At 42.5% G+C, this 25,655-nt stretch overlaps 1 protein-coding gene and 1 long non-coding RNA gene across 4 annotated transcripts in view; one reads left to right on the top strand and one right to left on the bottom strand.

Annotated features, from left to right (window-relative positions):
• The first annotated feature begins 2,400 nt into the window (after positions 1-2,400).
• The window catches only part of LOC121537071 (nectin-3), a 36,107-nt gene continuing 12,852 nt past the window's right edge, over positions 2,401-25,655 (top strand). The window contains exons 1-10 of one of the 3 annotated variants that reach the window (XM_045206658.1): positions 2,430-2,720; positions 3,022-3,094; positions 3,826-4,173; positions 5,945-6,250; positions 13,707-13,809; positions 14,578-14,732; positions 15,339-15,441; positions 15,556-15,598; positions 15,699-15,776; positions 15,888-16,172. In XM_045206658.1, the coding sequence (XP_045062593.1) occupies positions 3,040-3,094; positions 3,826-4,173; positions 5,945-6,250; positions 13,707-13,809; positions 14,578-14,732; positions 15,339-15,441; positions 15,556-15,598; positions 15,699-15,734 (1,149 nt within the window). In that variant the 5' untranslated portion in view covers positions 2,430-2,720; positions 3,022-3,039 and the 3' untranslated portion in view covers positions 15,735-15,776; positions 15,888-16,172. Of the gene's footprint in view, positions 2,721-3,021; positions 3,095-3,825; positions 4,174-5,944; positions 6,251-13,706; positions 13,810-14,577; positions 14,733-15,126; positions 15,157-15,338; positions 15,442-15,555; positions 15,599-15,698; positions 15,777-15,887; positions 16,173-25,655 lie in introns of those variants that run through there. The other 2 variants (XM_045206659.1, XM_045206660.1) reach the window with 2 other exon arrangements.
• The window catches only part of LOC121537079, a 28,336-nt gene continuing 23,251 nt past the window's right edge, over positions 20,571-25,655 (bottom strand). The window contains exons 2-3 of the long non-coding RNA XR_006657264.1: positions 23,552-23,672; positions 20,571-21,894 (exon numbers count right to left, since the gene is read on the bottom strand). This is a non-coding gene — a long non-coding RNA (uncharacterized LOC121537079). The remainder of the gene's footprint in view (positions 21,895-23,551; positions 23,673-25,655) is intronic.

Raw genomic sequence — 25,655 nt, 5'->3', positions numbered from 1 at the left:
AGCAGGGAAACCAACAGGGAGAGAAGAATGTTATTTCAGAACAGTCTTTAAGTATTCTTGAGTATATCTAATCTTAGGTGAGTTTTTGTATTTTCGAAGCATCAACACATCACAAAAAACGGTATCTCCTGCTGGGTTTAGGTAATGTGAATGAAGTTGTAGACTCAACGAGAAATCGAGGTTGTGTGTGTAAAGAGTAAGCCATTAACTTTGCAGTCTCTGAACAAGGTCACCACAGTGATGCTGACCACTGCAACAGTTCCCACAACTACACACAATCAGGGCCGGATTAAGAAATCATAGGCCTGGTGTTCCCAATCAAGTCAGGACTGGCAGCCATTGCAAGTGTACCCATGAGTTTAATAGTCAAATTGCCAGGGTAAGAGGTTTCAAAACCTGTTGTTGTGAGCCTCTTACAGAATCGTGGAGTTGGTACTACCTGGCAGTGGGCTCTGCATCCTCACATAAAATATGATAGCCCTGGCCTGTTTCTGCATGATTATAGCCTTTTGGTTGTAAGCTGTATGATGAGATGATTAATATAACAGCCAGTCTGGTTATACAAGGCAACTTTATTGATTTATTGGGACAATGCTTGACATCTTTTTCCTCATGCTGGCACTGCAGATGGCTATATCGGTCTGCTAATACAGGATTATTAAAGGCCCACTGCACTAATTTTGTGAATAAATATATATTTAAAAATACACTGGTTGTCCCTGCCACCCGGCTAAAGCGACACGGTGTATTGGCTAGCTTGATAGTTAGCGACACCGTGTCCTTAGGACTAGCTGGCTAAGCTACTGTAGGACAAAGTGTGCTTCACTTCCGCCTGCTGAACATCTGCGCTCACCATCATTAACAGAACTGCAGGAAAACAGTGCCTGACAAGCAGGGGCAAAGGAGACTGTCTACAGGCGTATGGCTAGTTTGCTACCGTTGTCGCCCCCGCCCCTTCTTCTGTGGGGTTTATCGCCAGATGGCATCCAACGTTATAACACCACCTACTGTACTGGAGCGCGCCCACCTCACTCCTGTCCAAACTTCTAAATGTACCAACAGAAGTATAAAGAGAGGTTCCTGCATATGCACGTGCCATATTCAACCAGATAGCAAGTCCGACATTACAGAGTTTCCTAGTTCAGAGCATTTCGTATTATTCTATATGTAAATGCGAGACACTCCATTTAGTATGATATGTTACGTTTCATATGGCATGCATTCATTTGTGGATGTCGATCACTCATTCTGTATGATACACTACATGACAAAAAGTATGTGGACATCTGCTTGTCGAACATCTCATTCCAAAATCATGGGCATTAATATGGAGTTGGTACCACTTTGCTGATATAACAGCCTCCATTCTTCTGGGAAGGCTATCCGCTAGATGTTGGAACATTGCTGCGGGGACTTTCTTCCATTCAGCCACAAGAGCATTAGTGAGGTCGGGCACTGATGTTGGGCGATTAGGACTGTCTCGCAGTTGGCGTTCCAATTCATCCCAAAGGAGTTCGATGGGGTTGAGGTCAGGGCTCTCTGCAGGCCAGTCAAGTTCTTCCAAACTGATCATAACAAACCATTTCAGTATGGACCTCGCTTTGTGGATGGAGCATTGTCATGCTGAAACAGGAAAGGGCCTTCCCTAAACTGTTGCCACAAAGTTGGATGCACAGAATCGTCTAGAATGTCATTGTATGCTGTAGCGTTAAGATTTCCCTTGAGTGGAACTAAGGGGCCTAGCCCGAACAATGAAAAACAGCCCCAGACCATTATACCTCCTTTCCACTGCTCCAGAGTCCAATTGTGGCTAGCTTTACACCGCACCAGCCGACACTTGGCATTGTGCATGGTGATCTTAGGCTTGTGTGTGGCTGCTCGGCCATGGAAACCCATTTCACAAAGCTCCCGACGAACATTTATTGTGCTGACGTTGCGTCCAGAGGTAGTTTGGAACTCGATGGTGAGTGTTGCAACCGAGGACAGACGATTTTCAGCACTCGGTGGTTCCGTTCTGTGAGCTTGTGTGGCCTACCACTTCACAGTTGAGCCGTTGTTGCTCCTAGATGTTTCCACTTCACAATAACAGCACTTACAGATGACCGCGGCAGGTCTAGCAGGGCAGAAATTTGACAAACTGAATTGTTGCAAAGGTGGCATCCTATGACAGTGCCACATTGAAAGTCACTGAGTTCTTCAGTAAGGTCATTTTAGTGCAAATGTTTGTCTATGGAGATTGCATGGCTGTGTGCTCGATTTTATACACCTGTCAGCAATGGGTGTGGTTGAAACAGCCGAATACATTAATTTGAAGGTGTGTCCACATACATTAGTATATATAGTGTATCATCAGAGAGAGGGGTCCCAAGTCATACAGAATCTGGCCTGTTGTTGTATTTAACTTTGTTTTTCTTAAAGAAAATAAATAATTTTGTCCCATCATTTGTTTGTAATAAGGCCTATGGGTATGTTTCAGAACCAGTAAATGGTGATATGGGCTTTCAAAGAGGTAGCACACAGCCTATGAAACGGCAGGAGTCTGTGAGTGGGGTGGAGATTAGACAGTCTCGTCCATAATCCACCCAATTGTGCAATAGCTGCTGTGGCTTACTGAAAAACGGTTTCCCTACAGGAGCAGCAGGACGTTTGTCTGTCAGCACAAACAGCAAAACACAAATGTCTCTACGCTACTTCAGCAGAGGAACTAACATTCATCAAAGGTTAGTGGCCTATTAAATTTACAGATTCATCTGTTTTATTCCATTATTACTGACCAATGTAGGACTGTTTGTTTATTTTTGCAATAAGGTATAGGCTACTTTGCAAGATGTGCATTACTCCATCAAAGACTGATGATTGCTGACCATTGCTCAAATAAATTGCATTGCATTCAACATTATTTAACATTTGAGATAGCCTTCATAACTGTTTTGCATAAACAAAGAATAGGACCTCATTATTACAAACGGCAATCTCAAAATGTAATACAATTCCATAATTACATTTCCCCTGTGACCCTAGCAATGAGAGGAGCAAAGCATGTTACGGAAGCTGTGCTGTGTGATTCTACTCATCATCCAGAGGGATACAGAAAGTAGGTTTTCAATTGATTTCATCAAATGTCATATTATTGCGCTCATGTTTTTGTCACTTTTTTCTTATTAACACTAGGCAGAAAATAACACCCACCAAACACACAATCCCGCCATTAAATTGTAGTCCTTTTCCTTTTAGGGTACAATAAGGCACACACATCAGCTCAGTATGTTTACTATGTTTTTAACTCAGTATGTTTACTATGTTTTTAACTCAGTATGTTTACTATGTTTTTAACTCAGTATGTTTACTATGTGTTTAACTCAGTATGTTTACTATGTTTTTAACTCAGTATGTTTACTATGTTTTTAACTCAGTAGTTTTGAGATATGCTGAGCATGCCCAAGTATCTGGGAATGTATTGAATATCTTACTCTTGAGTAAGTGTAATAATAGTGTCAGGGCTTTTGGCTTATTATTCTAATAACATACAGTATTCACTAAGTAGTTTCAGACTAGACTGGACCCAGATCAGTATGTGCTTTAGCCATCTCCTCTTACTATGGCTGCCCAAATGTGCATTGTGTCAAATATTGAGAAATTGGCACATTAGTTATTGCAATAACCACAATTCAATATCAATAGGATATCATAGTTCATAAGCACAGCTAAATACAAATCATGGTCTTATCAGTGTGTTTAGGTAACTTCTCTGTTTATTAGAGTTCATAAGCATCTATTCTACAGGTATCTTTTGGACAGTGTTTTTGGCTTGTGTTTTCTCTTCAGGTATACGGGTGATTGGTGGATGTAGGACTGTGGTACAGGGGGAGGATGTGGACTTATCCTGCAGACTGATAGAGACAACCGAGGACCTCGAAGAGATAACATGGCAGAAAAGTACTTTGGAAGAAACACAGAACCATAATTTTCTGCTGATTTATCACAATGGGGTTACTAACTTTATTGCACCAAAAGGATTGAAAGGTAGAGTCCAGTTTATTGGAAACCCATCAGAAAACCTTGGATCTATTAGAATAACAGCTGTCAGACTGTTGGATGAAGGCACCTTCACATGTACCTTCAGTGTTTTCCCCAGTGGAGCATACAATACAGAGATTCCTCTGACTGTGCTTGGTAAGAACTCTTCCTTCACTCTTTGTATCACTGTTTCTACTTTTGACAGTGTAGAAAGACTGTTTGTGATAATCAATACTAGAACGCTAAATAGTTGGAAGGTTCATTATTTAAGCAAGAGCAGAGCCCTGATCTACAGGTTTTGCTTTGCCAAGGAACATCCATCTTCTCTACATTTAGAAAAAAGGGTGCCAAAGGGGTTCTTTCCAGAGGGATACGATTCGACCTATAACCTTTTTTTATCCTAAGATCTGTTTTTGGAAGAAATAGTTTTTTGCTGATTCTTTGAAAGGCAAGAAGGTTTCTACATAGAAATCTTTATTGTAATTTTTTTCTTACTTTTAAATAGTGCATGAGCATTAGTGTTTGTCTAATTGTTTAAACTTTAACATCAGGAGTTCCAGTAATCTGATAAATGTTTAAATATGTTTAAAACTGTACCTACAGTATATGAGAATATTTGTGCATATGATTTGTGCAATGATTCCCTTAATCATTTTACAAATACAATATTGACATAAATGATATTTTGTAATTGAATTGAGCATGGAGTGGGAGAATAGATTGAAGTATGAGTGAACCAACAGTGTGGATTTTTCAGTGTAATATTTCTAGTGTTGATTCAGGAGTTGGTGTTAATAACGAGAATTGAGTGTGATTGTGTAATTTATTCTGTGTAGAGCAGGGATGGGCAACTTTGATGGGGTTGGGGGTAGGGTTGTGGCAGTACCAACCTTAGAATGTCTTAGAAATAAAAAAAATGGGCACTTAACCCTAATTTGCTCCAGCGGTGCTGTACTACTATGGCTGTCCCTGTAAAACAACACATTTCACTGCACTTATCTGGTGTATGTGGCAATAAAACATTTTAAAATATATGTTATTATTTATAGAGGGTTCTAGGCAGAACCATTTACAGGGGAATCTATCAGGAACCCATAGAGATCATATTCTAATTCCTAATTCTATGGAAGAACCTTGCATAGAGGGTTCTAGGTTCTAGTTGGTGAGCCTCTCATCAGGGTGAGCTAAAACCTGTTAAAACCGGATTTGCCCAAACCTCCAATACAGTCAATGTGTAGCTACTAATAATGTATATTGCAATTGGCCAGATAGAGAACATGGTTTATTTCAAGTTTGTTGGTCATGTACCATGAGCATTTGGATAAGTTTCACATGACGGGCTGTGTGTGTTTTGGTTGTTTTTTTATGTATAGTTCCACATTAGGAATATATACAGCATCCCTTAACGGCATAATCACTGGGCTGTGAAGGCTTTTCAATGGAACTGCTGAAAATGAAAAACAGCTTTTGTGATGTGTGAAACCTAATACCTCAGGTGCAGGTACCGATCATCAGGGTGAGCTAAAACCTGTTAAAACCGGATTTGCCCAAACCTCCAATATAGTAAATGTGTAGTTACTAATGATGTATATTGCAATTGGCCAGATAGAAAACATGGTAGGGTTTTTTGGTCATGTAACATGAGCATTTGGATAAGTTTCACATGATAGGCTGTGTGTGTTTTAGTTGTTTTTCACATATAGTTCCACATTTATAATTACATTGTAGTTATTTAGCAGACGCACTTATCCAGAACGACTTACAGTTAGTGAGTGCATACATTTTTATACAGGTCCCCCGTGGGAATCAAACCCACAACCCTGGCGTTGCAAGTGCCATGCTCTACCAACTGAGCTACATGTGAAACACAATAATGAGTGACTTGTTCATGTTTTCTGTTCTCTGTTTGTTTGTTTTCTGGTCATAGTTCCTCCAGTAGTGTGTGTGACAGTTGGTGTTCCTCCTGTCATTGGGGAGAATGAGGTTGTCTTGGCAACCTGTGTGGCTGCTGGTGCCAAGCCACAGGCAGAAGTGAAGTGGATTTCAGGTACATTCGGCAGTTTGTTGATGACAATGACAAACTCCACCCAGCACGCCAATGGAACTACCACAGTACTCAGCCACCTGCTCGGGGTGCCAACCAGAGCAGCCAATCAGCAGCAGGTCCAGTGTGTGGTCAACCAGTCTGCCCTGACAACAGAAAGGAGCTACAACTACACCATAAACATCCACTGTAAGTGTCTTCTACTACTACTGTCCTACACTATAAACAGACACTGTAAATATATTCTACTACCACTGTCCTACACTATAAACAGACACTGTAAATATATTATACTACTACTGTCCTACACTATAGCCAGACACTGTAAATATATTCTACTACTACTGTCCTACACTATAGACAGACATTGTAAATATATTCTACTACTACTGTCCTACACCATAGACAGACACTGTAAATATATTCTACTACCACTGTCCTACACTATAGACAGACACTGTAAATATATTCTACTACCACTGTCCTACACTATAGACAGACACTGTAAATATATTCTACTACTACTGTCCTATACTATAGACAGACACTGTAAATATATTCTAATACTACTGTCCTACACAATAGACATCCACTGTAAATATATTCTACTACTACTGTCCTACACTATAGACAGACATTGTAAATATATTCTACTACTACTGTCCTACACCATAGACAGACACTGTAAATATATTCTACTACCACTGTCCTACACTATAGACAGACACTGTAAATATATTCTACTACCACTGTCCTACACTATAGACAGACACTGTAAATATATTCTACTACTACTGTCCTACACTATAGACAGACACTGTAAATATATTATACTACTACTGTCCTACACTATAGACAGACACTGTAAATACATTCTACTACTACTGTCCTACACTATAGACAGACACTGTAAATATATTCTACTACTACTGTCCTACACTATAGACAGACACTGTAAATACATTCTACTACTACTGACCTACACCATAGACAGACACTGTAAATGTAAATTCCACTATCACTGTCACAGACCATAGACATCCACTGTAAGTATAGACTCTCACTGTCTTCACTGGCTATAGCCTAGTAGTCCCTCTAAACAGTCCCTGTCTGTCTATACACTCTTAGATAATAACATGCTATCCTAGAACCAAATATGTTTTTTCGGCTGTCCCCATAGGAGAACCCTTTGAATAACACCTATTAGTTCCACCTTTTATTAACACCTATTAGTTCCACCCTTTGTAGAGCTTTTTGGTCAAGGGCGATGCAATTGCCATACCAGGCGGTGATGGACTCAGAAAATATGTTTTCGATGGTGCAGCTGTATAATTCTTTGAGGTTCTGAAGACCCATTCTCTTCAGGGCTGTGTGGGTGAGTGTGGACCATGTTAAGTCCTTACTGATGTGGACACCAAATAACTTAAAGGTCTCGACCCGCTCCACAACAGCCCCGTCAATGTGGATGGAGGCGTGCATTCCCCTCTTTCTCCCTTAGTCCACGATCAGCACCTTGGTCTAATTGATTTTGAGGGAGATGTTGTCCTGGCTCCACACTGCTAAGTCACTGACTTCATACCGGTAGGCTGGCTGGCTGGCTGGCTGGCTGGCTGGCTGGCTGGCTGGCTGGCTGGCTGGCTGGCTCTCTCTCTCTCTCTCTCTCTCTCTCTCTCTCTCTCTCTCTCTCTCTCTCTCTCTCTCTCTCTCTCTCTCTCTCTCTCTCTGCATGCTGGGAGTGTTTGGTGCGTGCTGGGAATTGTTTGAGTGAGTGCTAAGTGCGAGTGTTGTGTAGAGTTAGATATCCTGGGTTTTCCTTTTCTTGGTGATATCCTTTTTTTCTTCTATGCATGATTAAGGTTATTATTTCTATTTTTTTGTTGCGGTAGAATTAAGTATATTGTTTTTTCGTGTCGAAATTACCCTGATTTTGGTGGGGATGGCGGCCCGAATCGGGACGCCGTCCCTGTCACTTCGGCACGGCTTTAGGTGTGTTACTGAAGCTACTGTCACGGTGGAAGAGGTTTTGGTCGCCGTAGGAGAGAAGGTAGGATATGAGAATGTTGCTTATGCGTCACGGATGAATAAAGCGGTGGTGGTATTTCTTAAAGAAGAGCGCCTTGTTGATCGTATGGTTGAGCATGGCATACTTCTTAAAGGAATGTTTATTCAAGTTACGCCGCTTTTTTCTCCGTCAACAAGGGTAACGATTTCAAATGTACCGCCGTTCATTCCAAATGAGCTATTGGAGCGCGAGTTATTGCGCTTTGGGAAGTTTGCAAGTTCAATTAAGGTTGTCCCATTGGGTTGCAAACACCCGGCGTTGAAACAGGTAATGTCGTTTTCGCGACAGGTGTTTATGTTTTTGGACTCACCGGAACAGACTTTGGAGTTATCGTTTAAAGTCAAGTATGACAATAGATTGTATATGGCTTATGCTAGTACAGGTAGTCAACGGTGTTTTGAGTGTGGGGATGTTGGTCATAAGCGACATGCTTGCCCGAAAGGGGAGAAGGCAGAGGGAGGGGCGCAGGTGGTCCTCGTAACGCCTGGGCCCACTGATGTAGGAAGAGGTGGACTGACAGTGGTAGAGCAGCCGCACGCATCTGTTGCTGAGGAACAAGTTGTCCGTGTTGAGGGCACAGAGGTGCAACTTGTACCAGAGGGAAATGTTATGCAGGGGGATTTTTTTGTTGTAGAAGGTAAGGATGGTTCTGAAGGGCCATTTCCTCAGACTGGTGAGGAGGTGCCCAGTACGAGTGCTGTGGTACAGGAGGGGGTACATGTGGAGCTAATCTCCCAGGTAGTGGAGGAGATGCCCACTACAAGTAATGGGTTACAGGAGAGGGTTCATGTGGAGCTCATCTCCCAGGTAGTGGAGGAGATGCCCACTATGAGTGCTGGGGTACAGGGGGGTTAGTCTCCCAGGTAGTGGAGGAGATGCCCACTATGAGTGCTGGGTTACAGGGGGGCTAGTCTCCCAGGTAGTGGAGGAGATGCCCACTACGAGTAATGGGGTTCAGGTGGGGCTAGTCTCCCAGGTAGTGGGGGGAGATGCCCACTACGAGTAATGGGGTTCAGGTGGGGCTAGTCTCCCAGGTAGTGGAGGAGATGCCTGGTACGAGTGATGGGGTGCAAGTGGGGAGTGTTGAAAGGGATGTGGTAGAGGGGAGTCAGTGGTCTGTGGCCTCAGTTGAGGAGGATCAGGAGAAGGATATGGATATGGATATCTCTCTTGATACGGTATCAGCTGGTGAGGACTCAATTTACGATCTAGAGGAGGTAAAAGGGTTTCTGGATCAGACTTTTGGGAAATCTGTCAAATTGGCAGATTATTTTGATGTTGATAAATATGTGAGGTCAGCTGTGATGTTACAGAAGACGGTGGGGTTAGACCAGTTGAGTGAGAAGAAGCGGTTTCGCTTGAGGAAATTTGTTACTGCTGTTGCAGCAGCAAAGGGTGGTGAGAAACGTGGTCAGGTTAAGAGAAAATTTAAATAATGATGATGATTATGCCTCATAGGGTGTTCTATTCTCTTTGTCTGGTTTCTCTGTGGTATCTTCTGCTTTTCCTTTTCCTTTTCTATATGGAGGTACTAAGGGTAGGTTCTCTCAACATTAATGGAGGAAGGGACAGGAATAAGAGGGCTTGGGTATTAGAAGTAATAAAACAGAAAAGGCTTAATGTAGTTTTCCTACAGGAGACACATAGTGATGAGGAAAATGCGGCTGACTGGGGTATGTGGTGGGAGGGGCAGCATATACTCAGTCATGGTACTAATTTCAGTGCTGGGGTGGCAATCTTGTTTTCTTCAGGCTTAGGGGTGACTGTGGTATCTACAACAGAGATTGTCAAGGGTCGGGTTTTATTGGTCAAGGTGGATGTTATGGGGTTTTTGTTTGTTTTTTTGAATGTTTATGCTCCTAATGAGGGTACAGAGCGTATTGTTGGTTTTGATAAAATAAAGGAAACCTTAAGACAGTGTGACCAAGAGGGGTGTATGGTTTTAGGGGGGACTGGAACTGTACAGTGGATTTTACTGTTGATCGCACCGCTGAAGAACCTCACCTGCGGTCAGCAATTTGTCTGTCTGGTCTATTAACTGAGTTTGAGCTTTCTGATGTGTGGAGAGTAAGGAATGCAAAAGTTAGGCAGTACACATGGCTAAAAGTTAATGAAGGTCATGTCAGTGCAGCAAGGTTAGACAGGTTGTATGTATCTGAGCAATACTGTAGTAGGGTTTGAAGGTGTGACATTACTCCTGTGGGTTTCTCTGATCACCATATTGTCACTGTTGATATTCACTTGTCCTGTCCACGAAGGTCATCATCTTATTGGTATTTTAATGTTAAATTGTTACATGATGTCATGTTTTGTGAAAGGTTTTTGTTGTTTTGGGAAAAATGGAGGGTTACAAAAGGGAATTTTGAGTCCTTGAGACAATGGTGGGAGGTTGGGAAGGCCCAAATACGATTATTTTGTCAACAGTATACTGCTCTGTCTCGAATTGAAGTAAAAGAGACTATCAGGGCCCTTGAGCAGAACATTAAATCTATTGAATTGAAGTTGCTCACTCAGAATGACCCCGGACTAGTCATGAACTTACAGGACAAGAAACATGAATTGAGGTCGTTTCTGCATGAAAGAGTGAAGGGTGCCTTGATTAGGTCTCGTTTCGCTTCCCTCAAGGATATGGATGCTCCTAGTGCTTTTTTTTTTAACCTAGGACAGTCGACATTGCAACGTAAACAGATGGTCTGCCTTCGTCTCCCTGATGGGAAGGTGACCACGGATGACAGTGAAATGCGTCAACATGCCGTGGATTTCTATTCTGCCCTCTATAAGGCGGAGGATTGTGACTCTCGGTGTACTGAACAGTTGTTACACGGTCTTCCTCAATTGGGACCTGAGCAAAGAGGCGCATTGGACTCTGACATTACACTGCAAGAGCTGTCCACAGCAGTTATGCAGCTCTCAACAGGCCGAGCCCCTGGCATTGATGGTTTACCATCTGAATTTTACAAGCACTTTTGGGGGTCTATTGGGGAGGATTTTTATGAAGTGGTGTGTGAATCTTTTCATGAGGGCTCTCTTCCTGTATCTTGTCAACGTGCGGTACTTTCACTGTTGCCAAAAAAGGGGGATTTGGCTCTCATAAAAAATTGGAGACCTGTTGCTTTGCTGTGTGCAGAATATAAAATTGTTTCTAAATGTCTCTCAAACAGGTTGAAAGAGTATCTGGGATTGTTGGTCCACAAGGACCAGTCCTACTGTGTACCTGATCGCTCTATTGTTGACAACTTGTTTCTAATAAGAGATGTTTTGGACATTTGTAAACTGTCTGATGTAAATGTGGGTTTACTTTCTTTGGATCAGGAGAAGGCTTTTGATCGTGTGGACCACCAGTACTTGTTTAAAACAATGAAAGCCTTTGGGTTTGGGGATGTTTTTTTGTCTTGGATGAAGTTACTGTATGCTGGGGCCTCGTGTATGGTGAAGGTGGGGGTGGTTTGAGTTGTCCCATCCCTGTCCAAAGGGGCATCAGGCAGGGATGCCCAATTTCAGGGCAGTTATACAGTCTGGCGATTGAACCAATGCTTTGTTTTTTAAGAGCGAAGCTTACTGGTTTCTCTGTGCCAGGTGTAATGAAGGGTCCCACGATAGCACTGTCTGCGTATGCAGATGACGTGACAGTTTTTATTACAGGGGGTGAGGATGTTAAGGTTCTCTCAGACGCCTTAAAGGTGTATGAGGGGGCCTCCTCAGCTAGAGTCAATTGGGGAAAGAGTGAAGCGCTGTGGGCAGGCCAGCTTCAGATGGGGTCCGCTCCACGGTTACCAGGGGGGCTTCAGTGGGGCAGAGATGGGATGAAGACTTTGAGGGTTTTTCTAGGCTCCGATGTCTTTCAGAAAAGAACTGGGAGGGTGTAGTGGAGAAAGTGTGTGCCAGACTGTCAAGATGGAAATGGGTGCTGCCCCAGCTGTCTTATAGGGGAAGGGTACTGGTAGCTAATAACCTAGCTGCCTCTACCCTGTGGCACAGACTAATGATTTTACAGCCACCAAAGGGTCTGATACAAGAGCTTCAGAGGACCCTTGTCAATTTCTTCTGGTCTGGACAACATTGGATTAAAACTTCAGCCCTGTACCTGCCACTGCACGAGGGTGGGCAAGGCCTGGTGGACATTTCTTCCAGGATCATGGCTTTCCGGCTTCAAGCAGCCCAGAGACTGTTGTACAGTGACGGTTCTAGCTGGGTTGACACAGCCTACGCATTGATGAGGAGAGCGGGCTGTTTGGGCTTAGACAAGCACCTTTTCCTCTTAAAGCTGGAGGGGGTGAGTTGCCTGGCCTGACTCCATTTTATGAGTCTGTTATGCAGGCTTGGAGAGTTCTGGTCAAGTCCCGTAAGGCCTGCACGCCACCAGGGATGTGGCTTTTTGAAGAGCCTCTTTTTCACAACACTGCCATCCAGTCCCGTGTTCTGGGTTCAGCTAGCCTACGTTCATGCCTGTTAGGCGTGGGGTGTACTAAGCTGGGTCATCTGATGTGGAACAGGAATAGGTCGTTGGAGGAGCTGGGAGAAAGAGCGGGGATCCGATCGTCTCGCCTACTGAGGAAGGTCGTCGCTGAGGTCTGTGATTCCTTGCCAGTACTTCATCTGCAGTATGTGACTGACACTTCCAATTCTGATCGGTGGAAGGAGGGTCTGGATTATGTGTTCCCTGCACTGATTGTTAGTGCTGCGGCGGGGGCATTCGAGGAGGACGTGGGGATGCTGCTTTCCTTCGATACCCCGGAGCTGGGGGAGTTCAAGGAGGTGGGAAAGAAGGCCATGTACAGAATATGTGTAAAGGTGTCCCATGCCTCTTCCCTGGAAGGGGTAAAATCGACGAGGTGGGCGGGTGTGCTTGGTCCAGGTGCCTCCCCAAAAGGCTGTTGGCGAACACTATACAAACTGCCTATTGATAAGAGGACAGCTGACCTCCAATGGAGGATAATACATGGAGCCATAGCCACCAACATGTATCTGGTACACCTGGATCCTACTGTTGGGGAGGAGTGTCCATTCTGTGCTGAACCTGAAACTCTGGCACATCTGTTTTTACAGTGTCCCAGGTTGGTCGGGATGATTGACCTGATCACTAATTGGTTCTCAGCTCTGGGAGAGGTTTTCTCTTCCCAACTGTACATATTTGGGCCAAAGTACAGGTTTAGTCAGAAAGCTGTAGTTGTGTTGCTTAATTTTGTGTTAGGGGCAGCAAAATTAGCCATATGGAAGACCCGAAAGAACAGTATTCGGGGACAGGGGTCTGTGGATGTGGTGGGAATGCTGGAGGGAATGTTGGAAGCAAGACTAAGAATTGAGTTTGCCTATTATAAACTGGTCAACAATATTGATCTGTTTATGAGTATATGGGGCATTCAGATGCTGTTGTGTTCAGTTACTGTGGAGGAGGAATTGGAGTTGTGTTTTTAATTGATGTGTAAATACGGTTTTGTATGAGTATTTGTGTGGTGGGCTCCCAGACCCAATAAAGATTATTTAAAACTCAAACTCTCTCTCTCTCTCTCTCTCTCTCTCTCTCTCTCTCTCTCTCTCTCTCTCTCTCTCTCTCTCTCTCTCTCTCTCTCTCTCTCTCTTAAGATCCACCTCAGTCAGTGAACATCACCCTTAGTGAGGCCTCTAAAGCCACAGTCTTCCTATGTGTAGCAGATGGCAACCCACAACCCAACTACACCTGGAGCAGGTACTCACTCATATGTAAACTAGTTCAATCCAGTTTAAATCTAAATGTTAGCTAAACTTGTTAAGACGTGATATCTAAATTAGCTTGAAGCTTCAGTATGTTCATGTCTAAAGGACAGTTTTTGAATTTTGCTGGCAGTCAAATCATGCATTTGTCTTTCACACACACACACACACACACACACACACACACACACACACACACACACACACACACATACACACATACACACACCCGCACGCACCCGCGCGCACACACGCGAACAAACACACACACACAAAGTATTGCGCATCTAACCATGTGGGGACATACAATTCAGTCACATTCAATATCCTATCTTCCCTAACCCCTAACCCTAACCCTAAACCTAACATTAACCTGTAACCTTACCCTAACCCTAACCTTAACCAAAAAAACTAACCCTAACCCTAACCCAAGCTCCTAACCCTAACAATAAAACTAACCCAATCTCCTAACCCTAACCCTAACCCTAAACCTAATTCTAACCCTAACACTAATTCTAACCTTAACCCTAAACCCACTAGAAATAGCATTTGACCTTGTGGGGACCAACACAGGTATAGTTAAACACGTCCACACACACACACACACACACACACACACACACACACACACACACACACACACACACACACACACACACACACACACACACACACACACACACACACACACACACACACACACACAGACACACACATACACAGTCACACACTCAGCCCCTCTTCTCCTCTCTCTCTCTTCCAGAGTGGTCCAGCCATGGCCTGTGTCTTCAGTGAGAGCAGAGGGAGACATACTGCACCTCCTCAGTCTCAACTCTGAGCTGAATGGTCTCTATGTCTGTGAGGCCTCCAACCCCTACGGACGAGCAACTGGCTCCCTCTATGTACACACATCCTCTGGTGAGGAGCACCTGAGACACACACACAAACACACACACTCACACACACACACACACACACACACACACACACACACACAGTATTCATACTGGTTGCTTAACTGGTTGCTCATACTGTTTTATAAGTTGCTTATAATTGTTATGCGATTGATTGATTGATTGATTGATTGGTTGATTGCTTGCTTGCTTGATTGAGTACTTTACTGAATACTTTATTGTCCCGTAGGGAAATTTGTCTGGCAACAATACAGGCATTCCTGGCATACACATAAAACACATATATGAGGTTATGAGAAATGTGATGTAGCATGGATAACAATGTTGAGTTAGATGCTCACTTATCTTTCACTGCATCTGTTAGTATCAGACTTATGTCCTCATTCCCCTTTCTACAGGAAGGTACTGTATAACAACTAACTAAAATGGTAATGATACACACTTATCTCTTACTGCATATGTACATGTCTTATTACTTAGTATTATCTCTTTGCTTTCTGCAGGAAAGTGTTTGCATCAGAGCCATGATGCTTGTTAGGTCAACACAATTATATGTAATTGTAAATACAGACTGTTTCCTATATTAACTGTATCCCCTCTCTCCTCATAGAGACCTCTGCTGCCTGTTGGGTTCTACTCATTGTCATTCTATGTCTGATTGTTACTGCGGCTGCACTCGTATGGTACTGGAGGAAATACGGACAGTGTCCTTGGTAATAACAACTACTGTAATATTATGAACATCATTTTGCATTATGAAAATATTTCATTTTCACTTGATGATTGGCTCAAATTCATATTATATTTTGTTCTGGACGATATCCAAGGAATTCAATCATGGCCAATCACCAGTTCCAGGCACCCCCACAGGTATGTGACTATGTTAAAGTCCACCATTGTTGCGTGATTACCCTATCACATCAGCCACTTTTTGCTATGTAATAATACTGTTATAATGTCTGATGACAAGGTTGAGGAAGATGAACCTGGGACGTCTGGGTTCTAACACTCCAAACCAGGAAGGCGGATAAGGACGAAGTATCATGATGTAAGGAACACACATTATGATTTATTTTTTTATATTTTGAAATATTACAAAAATATATTTTGTTGGAGCTATTGTCTATTCATGAGGTATATTTATTGTTCTATTTTAAAGAAATCACTGTACAGGCTGAGAGCAGATGCCAGAAGAATCTCAGACATGCAATGGGTGTGGGAAGATTTCCTGTCTGCACATTCTCCATTGTTCTAACCATTTGCAAAGAAGAGGCACATTCTCCAACCATCTAATGAACAGAGACCCTAGCAGTATTCACTGTGACATTAGAAACCTCGGCTCGGCCCCTCCTCCACCACAGCTTCTCTTGTGGACTGCCTTGTCATGGTGGAGGGGCTTTGTTTCTTCAGCGGGAACAACAACTCTCCTGTATGTACAGTGGGGGAAAAAAGTATTTAGTCATCCACCAAATGTGCAAGTTCTCCCACTTAAAAAGACGAGAGAGGCCTGTAATTTTCATCATAGGTACACGTCAACTATGACAGACAAATTGAGGGAAAAAAATCCAGAAAATCACATTGTAGGATTTTTTATGAATTTATTTGCAAATTATGGTGGAAAATAAGTATTTGGTCAATAACAAACGTTTCTCAATACTTTGTTATATACCCTTTGTTGGCAATGACACAGGTCAAATGTTTTCTGTAAGTCTTCACAAGGTTTTCACACACTGTTGCTAGTATTTTGGCCCATTCCTCCATGCAGATCTCCTCTAGAGCAGTGATGTTTTGGGGCTGTCGCTGGGCAACACAGACTTTCAACTCCCTCCAAAGATTTTCTATGGGGTTGAGATCTGGAGACTGGCTAGGCCACTCCAGGACCTTGAAATGCTTCTTACGAAGCCACTCCTTTGTTGCCCGGGCGGTGTGTTTGGGACCATTGTCATGCTGAAAGACCCAGCCACGTTTCATCTTCAATGCCCTTGCTGATGGAAGGAGGTTTTCACTCAAAATCTCACGATTCATTCTTTCCTTTACACGGATCAGTCGTCCTGGTCCCTTTGCAGAAAATCAGCCCCAAAGCATGATGTTTCCACCCCCATGCTTCACAGTAGGTATGGTGTTCTTTGGATGCAACTCAGCATTCTTTGTCCTCCAAACACGACGAGTTGAGTTTTTACCAAAAAGTTTCATCTGACCATATGACATTCTCCCAATCCTCTTCTGGATCATCCAAATGCACTCTAGCAAACTTCAGACGGGCCTGGACATGTACTGGCTTAAGCAGGGGGACACGTCTGGCACTGCAGGATTTGAGTCCCTGGCGGCGTACTGTGTTACTGATGGTAGGCTTTGTTACTTTGGTCCCAGCTCTCTGCAGGTCATCCACTAGGTCCCCCCGTGTGGTTCTGGGATTTTTGCTCACCGTTCTTGTGATCATTTTGACCCCACGGGGTGAGATCTTGCGTGGAGCCCCAGATCGAGGGAGATTATCAGTGGTCTTGTATGTCTTCCATTTCCTAATAATTGCTCCCACAGTTGATTTCTTCAAACCAAGCTGCTTACCTATTGCAAATTCAGTCTTCCCAGCCTGGTGCAGGTCTACAATTTTGTTTCTGGTGTCCTTTGACAGCTCTTTGGTCTTGGCCATAGTGGACTTTGGAGTGTGACTGTTTGAGGTTGTGGACAGGTGTCTTTTATACTGATAACAAGTTCAAACAGGTGCCATTAATAGAGGTAACGAGTGGAGGACAGAGGAGCCTCTTAAAGAAGAAGTTACAGGTCTGTGAGAGCCAGAAATCTTGCTTGTTTGTAGGTGACCAAATACTTATTTTCCACCATAATTTGCAAATAAATTCATTACAAATACTTCAATGTGATTTTCTGGATTTTTTTTTCTCAATTTGTCTGTCATAGTTGACGTGTACCTATGATGAAAATTACAGGCCTCTCCCATCTTTTTAAGTGGGAGAACTTGCACAATTGGTGGCTGACTAAATACTTTTTTCCCCCCACTGTAGGCTAGTGCTTTTACTGTTCATTAGGCCTACTCATCTTGTTGGCTGACGAAAAGTACATGTGGACAGCTCTTCCAATATCTTCAATATGCTCCTCGGAATTGGATAAGGATGCGCACAGTTGCGTCCCCGATGTGTCTGTCTTCACTTGTAGCCTGTGAGAAAGACCCGATTACGTGACGGGCGTTGGCTAATAAGAATTGAGCTATTTGAGAGAGCCATGTGAGTGAGAGGCGCTTCGGAGCACGCAGCATGCAGGGAGAAGGGAATTACAATTATTATTTTCAGCCTAAGGGCACAAAGGCCACTGGCTGCAAAAGGTATGGATTTTTTTAGGGGGCATTACGGCCACACAAAGGGGATGCCGCTGGGAAATTTGAAGCATTATCAAGTGCTTGTCAAAATGTCAATGAGAGACTGTTGAAGTGTGTACAGCCTGCACAAAAAACTAAGCAGAGCTCATGCCTTTCATGCGACTTTAAAAAAATCTTCATTAGAGTCGCATCATGCAGTCTTAGAATGAATTAAAAATCATAACATATAGCCCAACGTTTGTATCACAATGAAATGTACATAGATAACTCTAAATTAAGCATATAGGAGGACCTGTTTCTTTGTTAACTGCTCAACACAGAATAGCAACATGTGCACACTCCCTCAAATTGTTTGGAGAAATTATCCTTTCTATTTTATTCAGATTTGTTCCATTTTATTCTTCATACTATAAAATACTATAAACATTGCCATGAAATTCTAAGCAAATCTTGTCTGCTAAATGAACTAGTGTAGCCCACAGCCATATGGCATAGCCAGATCAGGACCTAACATAAGGACAACTCAGAGTATGCTATTCTCTTCTTCTGTAATTGACTACATTTTATACATATCATGTTTCTTTAGACCTGTCTAAAATAAATAATGTGTTTATTGTGAAGGTGTAGGCTATATTACATGGATTTATTTGACTTTTTAAAATGTAGATGTTCCAAAGGTCTGCATCAGTGTCTTGTAGGCTATGTGTATTAGCCAGGAGATGCTAAATGTGTTTATGTTAATTCACGGTCAATTACTGTCAATAACCGTGAGACCGGCAGTTATTTGCTTGACAATCACCGGCTGATGACTGCCACAGCCCTATCCACGCATTAACCCTATCCTTGATTAACCCTACGATATTTGTTGTTTTAGCCTAGCATTAGTGTAGCATTGCATTTTTTGTCCACCAGTAGTTACTGTAGGTAGTTAGAATGCAGGTATTTTCACTACATTAGTAGTTAGAATGCAGGTATTTTCACTACATTAGTAGTTACAATGCAGGTATTTTCACTACATTAGTAGTTACAATGCAGGTATATTCACTACATTAGTAGTTACAATGCAGGTACTTTCACTACATTAGTAGTTACAATGCAGGTATTTTCACTACATTAGTAGTTACATTGCAGGTATTTTCCTACATTAGTAGTTACAATGCAGGTATTTTCACTACATTAGTAGTTACAATGCAGGTATTTTCACTACATTAGTAGTTACAATGCAGGTCTAGTTACAATGTTAATCTTTTCACTAAATTAATAGTTAGAATGCAGGTTAGAAAGAGACTGTTATGTCATGCCATGTTCAACGTTTACTCAAGGCCTTGCTTTGGTTAGTGCACTGTGAAGTCCTTGTATTGATTAACCTGTGCCCCCGCACATTGACTCTGTACTGGTACCCCTTGTACATAGCATCGCTACTGTTATTTTACTGCTGCTCTTTAATTTTTATTTTTTAATTTTTTTACTTCACTCTTTTTTCTTAAAACTGCATTGTTGGTTAAGGGCTTGTAAGTAAGCATTTCACTGTAAGGTCTAAACCGGTTGTATTTGGCGCATGTGACAAATAACATTAGATCTGTTTTGATTTCAGCCTTGGAACTAGAAACACAGGGACAAGCTGTTTCCTGTGGGGTCTTTGTGGCTGTGCTCTGTCTGCTTGATAGATGATATGGGAGTGGCTCTTATAGACCACATGGGGATTCAAGGCAGATTCATTCCCTCCAGAACCATCAACTGTGTTAGCCTCAACTTCCTCCCAACACCATCTTCCAAAATACATGAAATCTTATCAAGTTAAAACATTCCTAAAGATTAACCTAGTATGCACACCTGCCTTTTTATCAACAAGAAGAGACAGGTGTGTGGGTTTAGGGGTGGTAGTGGTTGGTGTGTGTGTACAGTACTAGTCCGTACATTTCTTTGTGTTGGTGTTATTCACACATGCTGATTGGTTGGATGCTTATTAAACCTATACTATACTGAGTGGGGCATGCATTTCGTTCTTCAGTGAAATGAAAAATAATTCAATATCTGTGGTGACCAGGCGCTGTAGTGAACAGTAGCTGTTAGACCACTCTAGGGGAAGGAAGTCAGGGAAAACCCCAGTTTTGTTGCAATCCCCAAACTTGCATCAGAGAACGTCTGTTAGACGATTAGCAGTTGTTTCCTTCCTGAGAATATATTTTTTAACAACACTTTAGTTTCAGTGCTTTTGATCATACTGTAAACTGTTAAATATCATGCAAAAGTTTGAGTGTGTTATAGTGACCTATTATTATTGTATTGTCATTATTATTATTATTATTATTATTATTATTATTATTATTATTATTATTATTATTATTATTATTATTATTATTATATGTTATTATTATTATATATTATTATTATTATTATTATCATTATTGTTATTATTATTATTATTATTATTATTATTATTATTATTATTATTATTATTTAAGTGTTGTGTGCAGTATGTAAAGAATTGCTAGATTTATACATTTTTTATTTAACCTTTATTTAACTAGGAAGACCCATTGAGGCCAGAAAAGGGAGACCTGGCCAAGAAGGATTAGCAGTAAATACAAAAAAAACACATTGAATTCAACAGTACAGTGCATATACAGCAACAACGTGACTCCCTGACATGACTCTGTTCCCCGGAGATGGGGGGGGTTTCCCTTTGGGATGTGTAACCAGTGACAGAGGGGTGATACAGAGAGATTGATGAAAAACCAAACATAAAACAGTAAAAATAACTAACAAGAGAAAGAGATATCAGAGAACAGACATTGAAGCTCTCTTCTTTTCCTCAAAGAAGTCACTGTTTACCAGCCTCCGCCCTCTACACCAGATTCAGAACTGAATGCTAGTAACTATGCCTCCGGCCAGGTTCCCAACTTGAGAATTATGCTGTTACTCTGAGAACTGAACCCATGTAATCTAATATGGACTAGTGGCTGTGATGGAAAGTCCCGTGACGTCATCCCTTTGGTAACGGCAGAGATCAGTAGAGCATGGGAATGCCTCTAACTCATTCACATGGCTTTATGGCTGTGAAGCGTTCAGCTGTGTCCCTCTGCTCACTACTTTCTTAGTACACAAAGGAGAGAGAAGGCAAGAGCAGTTGTACTGCTGTGAATACTGTAAATAATGGTAACAGTTTATGTTTTATTGAATGGTGATCTATTTACCAAGTGCAGGAAACGTAGTTGTCCTTTACTCATGCTGTTATTGATAATAGACATGTTACTATGTAGATCTAGTTACTTACACCCAGCTACCAGGCCTTCTTATTGCTTTATGTCTATTTCATGGCCTGGACACACATCAACTGGGTGGATACATTATTTGAATAGTCTTCTGAATAGAAAAATAAAGCAGGGACACTGCTATCTAGAAACAACTGAGATATATTGCATTTGATCCATAAATAAAATCCCATGGGCTTGTTGTTTTTCAGTAAACAAGCCTTAGCTTTCCATCTTCCCTGGAAATCCTAGCCCACAACAGGCTCGACAGCCATTAACCCTGAGCACCACATTCTGCCTATATAGTACAGAGGTGTATCTGTTGCTCATGCTCTGGTACAAATGACGTCCATATATTTCCATCAACTCAGCACTGTTGTTATCAGGTGGTCAATGCCTGAAATAGAAGTGCTGTGCATTCTCTCACCCACACCTCCACCCCTCAGTCGCCCTCTCTGTTCTCCTCCTGTTTACTCTGCCTCCTTTTCTCTCAGTGTTGTGGGTCCATGTTGACAGTGTTGTTCAGCATCCGTTGCTAGACAGTTTACATCAATCAACTCCTCTGTGCATTCCTGCTGCACCTAAAAAAACGACAAAAGTGAATGACATTATAGAGAGATGGAACATAAAGAGCAGACTGTGGAATTCCTTCAGGTCAACATTGGTTTTAGTTGGCCCCAGGCTATTGAAATGCCACTCCTGACCAACAAAGAACTGCAGACGCCTGTGCCAAACCATTACACAGTAAAAGGTAATTACATGTAAAAGCTCTTCCCTGAGTGCTGTTTCCTTGGCATTTGTGGGGAAGCTTGCATGTTTCAGTGATCCTGAAAGCTATACCGGTGGGGGTTTTGGCCCCAGGCAGGTTCAACCATGCCGGGCTGGTTCCAGGTGAGAGGCCAGACTAAACACAGCACCAGGCCCTCCAGGTTGGGGGTTGTGTGTGGGGCTAACAACCCCAGCCCATAAAAACACACATTGTTAAAGAAACTGCAACAACTTTGAAAACTACAACAACAAGGGACCCAAAAGGAAACTTCAGCCAATCCATAGGCACTATAACGGCTTCAGATGAAAGGCCTACCCGGGAAATCATGAGCTCAATGAGGAGTTTTCTAGGCACAAAAACGACAGTCTGTCTTGGTGCATGGAACGTCCCCACCATGTTTAAAACTTCAAACGCAGCTCAAGTTATCAGAGAGATGGACAGGTACAACGTGGACATCCTGTGTGTAAGCAAAAGCAAGTGGACTGGTTCTGGACGCAAGGTGGCAAGTGATGGCTCAACAATACTCTATTCAGGAAAGGATGAGTCCCACTCTAGTGATGTAGCCCTCATTATCAGTAGAACAGCTGCCAAATCACTCTTGGAATGGGAACCCATCCTGCAATGCTATGCCCCCACCAACAAGGCAGAGGAGCAGCTACAACAAGCAGTATCCAAGGTCCCACAACACGATGTGATCGTGATAAAGGGAGATTTGAATGCCAAGGTTGGAGCCGATAACACAGACTGTGAACAGGCTATGTGAAAACACGGCTGTGGTACCATCAATAACAATGGTGAAAGGCTTGTCGACTTCTCTCTCAATAACAGCTGTGTGATTGGTGGCACACTCTTCCCTCAGAAAGACATCCATAAGATAATATGGAGATCCCCAGATGGTCACACCGTCAACCAAATCATTATAAAAAATAAATGGCAAGGGTCTCTGCAGTATGTCAAGGTCCACCGTGGGGCAACAGTGACCACTACCTGCTAATAGCCCAGGTGAGGCTGAAGCTGCGAGCCACACACACCATAAAGCAAGGGCAGAAAGTCTTTGACATCAACAAGCTCACATCTCCTAAAATAAAGAAAGCTTTTAGAATCGAGCTAGGAAATTGCTTCAGTCCATTAGCCAATGCAGAAGAAGAAGACCGGGGCACAGTTGAAACAACGTGGAGTAACATCAAGAATGCACACACAGAAACACCAAAGAAAGTTATTGTCTTTAGAAAGAAGAAGGGTAAGAAGTGGTTAACACATGATACATTGAAGAAAATAGATGAGAGAAGGCTGGCCATAGATAAACTGCTGAGCGCAAAATCACCCAGGCTGATAGCACAACAACTATAGACTTCAATGGCAGAAGATTGTTGCAGTCTTATATCCCACTGGGACGAAGAGGACTAAGTAAGTAAGTACATGTAAAAGCTCATGCAATTTGTAACTTCAGTACAATTATATTGACCTACCATTTTAACTGCCAGGGTTCTGTCTCTAAGCCTCGCAATTACCAGAATGATTACCGCTGCGCACCGACACAGAATGTTTCCGGATGGTTGTACTAGGTTAGTTACCTGTGCAATATACAGTCTGCAAAGAGCAGGGAAAACCAACAGGGAGAGAAGAATGTTATTTCAGAACAGTCTTTAAGTATTCTTGAGTATATCTAATCTTAGGTGAGTTTTTGTATTTTTTTTGTATTTTCGAGGCATCAACACATCACAAAAAAACGGTATCTCCTGCTGAGTTTAGGTAATGTGAATGAAGTTGTAGACTCAACGAGAAATCGAGGTTGTGTGTGTAAAGAGTAAACCATTAACTTTGCAGTCTCTGAACAAGGTCACCACAGTGATGCTGACCACTGCAACAGTTCCCACAACTACACACAATCAGGGCCGGATTAAGAAATCATAGGCCTGGGGTTCCCAATCAAGTCAGGACTGGCAGCCATTGCAAGTGTACCCATGAGTTTAATAGTCAAATTGCCAGGGTAAGAGGTTTCAAAACCTGTTGTTGTGAGCCTCTTACAGAATCGTGGAGTTGGTACTACCTGGCAGTGGGCTCTGCATCCTCACATAAAACATGATAGCCCTGGCCTGTTTCTGCATGGTTATAGCCTTTTGGTTGTAAGCTATATGATGAGATGATTACTATAACAGCCAGTCTGGTTATACAAGGCAACTTTATTGATTTATTGGGACAATGCTTGACATCTTTTTCCACATGCTGGCACTGCAGACGGCTATATCGGTCTGCTAATACAGGATTATTAAAGGCCCACTGCACTAATTTTGTGAATAAATATATATTTAAAAATACACTGGTTGTCCCTGCCTCCCGGCTAAAGCGACACGGTGTATTGGCTAGCTTGATAGTTAGCGACACCGTGTCCTTAGGACTAGCTGGCTAAGCTACTGTAGGACAAAGTGTGCATCACTTCCGCCTGCTGAACATCTGCCCTCACCATCGTTAACAGAACTGCAGGAAAACAGTGCCTGACAAGCAGGGGCAAAGGAGACTGTCTACAGGCGTATGGCTAGTTTGCTACCGTTGTCGCCCCCGCTCCTTCTTCTGTGGGGTTTATCGCCAGATGGCATCCAACGTTTTTTTTACATTTACATTTTTAGTCATTTAGCAGACGCTCTTATCCAGAGCGACTTACAGTTAGTGAATACATATTATTATTATTATTATTATTTATTTTTATTTTTATTTTATTTTTTTATAAAAAACGTTATTGTGCATTAATGCCACCTACTGTACTGGAGCGCGCCCACCTCACTCCTGTCCAAACTTCTAAATGTACCAATAGAAGTATAAAGAGAGGTTCCTGCATATGCACGTGCCATATTCAACCAGATAGCAAGTCCGACATTACAGAGTTTCCTAGTTCAGAGCATTTCGTATTATTCTATATGTAAATGCGAGACACTCCATTTAGTATGATATGTTACGTTTCATATGGTAAGCATTCATTTGTGGATGTTGATCACTCATTCTGTATGATACACTACATGACAAAAAGTATGTGGACATCTGCTTGTCGAATATCTCATTCCAAAATCATGGGCATTAATATGGAGTTGGTACCACTTTGCTGATATAACAGCCTCCATTCTTCTGGGAAGGCTATCTGCTAGATGTTGGAACATTGCTGCGGGGACTTTCTTCGATTCAGCCACAAGAGCATTAGTGAGGTCGGGCACTGATGTTGGGCGATTAGGCCTGGCTCGCAGTTGGCGTTCCAATTCATCCCAAAGGAGTTCGATGGGGTTGAGGTCAGGGCTCTCTGCAGGCCAGTCAAGTTCTTCCAAACCGATCATAACAAACCATTTCAGTATGGACCTCGCTTTGTGGATGGAGCATTGTCATGCTGAAACAGGAAAGGGCCTTCCCTAAACTGTTGCCACAAAGTTGGATGCACAGAATCGTCTAGAATGTCATTGTATGCTGTAGAGTTAAGATTTCCCTTGAGTGGAACTAAGGGGCCTAGCCCGAACAATGAAAAACAGCCCCAGACCATTATACCTCCTTTCCACTGCTCCAGAGTCCAATTGTGGCGAGCTTTACACC

Source organism: Coregonus clupeaformis, chromosome 23 (assembly GCF_020615455.1).
Source record: "Coregonus clupeaformis isolate EN_2021a chromosome 23, ASM2061545v1, whole genome shotgun sequence".
Lineage (NCBI taxonomy): Eukaryota > Metazoa > Chordata > Actinopteri > Salmoniformes > Salmonidae > Coregonus > Coregonus clupeaformis.
This window is presented reverse-complemented; position numbering and strand designations above follow the sequence as displayed.